At 43.5% G+C, this 1,816-nt stretch overlaps 1 protein-coding gene across 1 annotated transcript; it reads right to left on the bottom strand.

Moving 5' to 3' along the window:
* Positions 1 to 593: 593 nt before the first annotated feature.
* Positions 594 to 1,523, bottom strand: TEOVI_000064000 (uncharacterized protein; the record flags this gene model as incomplete). The annotated part of the gene is made up of 1 exon (XM_067224014.1): positions 594 to 1,523. One exon carries the CDS (start codon positions 1,521 to 1,523, stop codon positions 594 to 596), a length of 930 nt encoding a protein of 309 aa, XP_067080115.1.
* Positions 1,524 to 1,816: the final 293 nt, after the last annotated feature.

Below are 1,816 nucleotides of genomic sequence, written 5' to 3'. Positions count from 1 at the left end.
AAAAAAAAAAAGAAAAAGGCCAAAGAAGCGGCGTCATATATATGGAGCAAGCAGGCAACCAGTAAAGAGGCAAGTATGTGGAAAGAGAGAAGCTGTAGTTGGTCCTCCATTATTTGGCAGCAGTTTTCGACTATACTCGTTTTTTACCTGAAAACGGAGGTTCGAAGATTATTATTGCTCACCAATTCTCAAACACCGCCCGCTAACAACCCCTGGTAAAGAATACTTTCATTGTACAAAAGGGCGCTTCCTGCGTGCGATATGATGAAACGTGGAAAGGAACCATGTAAACGCCCCCCCCCCTCCAAAAAAAAAAACGATCTCTGTTTCCCTGTTCATAAGCGTTAGAAACTTTCAGCAGTTTCCCCCTATTACCTCTTCGGGCGCGATAAATATAGAAACAGACACACACAGGTGTGCAAAGAGAAAAAAGGAGATTTAACGCAAGTAGGTACCGTCTCTCCCACCACTTTGTTCGCCCCAAGGAGAGCCTGCACAATGAAAAAGATAAACTCAAAGCAGAGTTCTTTTTTTTTAAAAAAAAAAGAAAAAATGAGTCATTTGGTTCACCTATTCCAACACGGGGTATACCATCAGTTGACCTTCTTGCCCTTGGCGGGTGGTGCCACACGGACGATTTGCTTCGGTTGCACAGAATGATCGTTAGAATAACAATAACTAATAACTTGAAACAAGACAACCGATAACCATGCACCTGACATCAGCCAAATGAGCCAAACCGGGGGTTTATACGGGGGACGACGAGGAAATAAGACATCATTTGGTTTTGCGTACCCGTGCGCCCAAATGTTATCAAAAGACGAAGTATCACCCTCTAATCTCACTATTAGAGAAAACTCATGGTCCGAGAGAAAGTTAAGTGTAAAGGTTCCTTTCTTCCCATCCTCCATTGAGACTGTCCCACTCGCCATGCGTGGAGCAAGTTGGATATCGCTCAGTGAAGAGGGAATTGCAGCGGTCACGACAGGGAGAAAGGAAAAACTGGCTGAAACCGTTGGATTTATTTCTTTCTCATCTAGTGTCGTCAAACGAGTTTGTAATTCTCGATCCGCTGCTGGGAGACTCCAGGCACTAAAGGTTCCTGCCGATGCCCCAGAATAATCCATTTTAATGTTTATGATTAACAGAGAGGGGTGGGCATTAGCAACCTGCTGTGGCGGCGAGACTCCAAGCATCGAACGGTTGTGTGAAAAATGTTCCAAACCCCACTGCTCCTTCGTTTCTAACCTCTGTGTTCCAGTGGGAATGAGCTCACCGTGAATGAGTTCAGGGAAATTAGAGGAAGCTGAAAGAACAAGGCTTGCATTGAATACGCCGTATCGCTCCGTGAAAACACTGACTGTGAAAGTTTGTGCCATCATATGCTCTAACAAAATGGCATCGTAGTCAACATTTGCTTCCCCCTGTGATGCACCTGCTACCGGTGTCGTCAGCTGTAAGAAAGAACAATGACTGATGGCAATCACCAATACCCAAAAAAACGAGCGTAAATGGCGTGGCATCGACCGTGGGCCTTCACTTTAATGTAATAAAAAACAATTCAAGTTTCCCTTTCCGAACTCTTACCAACAGCTAGTGATCAGAATTCAAACCCGCTTACGATAAACCCGACACGTTCCCCTTCCCCTTTTTCCTTTAGATTAAAAAATGTATATTTTGGAGAGAAGAAAGACATAAGAAAGTAAAAAGAGGAATAGTTTAGGCATTACCTTCCCTTTATTACCGATAAGAAAGATATAAAAAATAATTATTTATCCTTAAATGCCCGGTTGTGTTCCTTCATCCTCATCCCACG

Source organism: Trypanosoma equiperdum, assembly GCF_001457755.1.
Source record: "Trypanosoma equiperdum strain OVI genome assembly, contig: ctg_210, whole genome shotgun sequence".
In the NCBI taxonomy this organism is placed as follows: domain Eukaryota; phylum Euglenozoa; class Kinetoplastea; order Trypanosomatida; family Trypanosomatidae; genus Trypanosoma; species Trypanosoma equiperdum.
The sequence above is the reverse complement of the archived record's forward strand: the minus strand, read 5'-3'. Positions and strand labels throughout refer to the sequence as shown.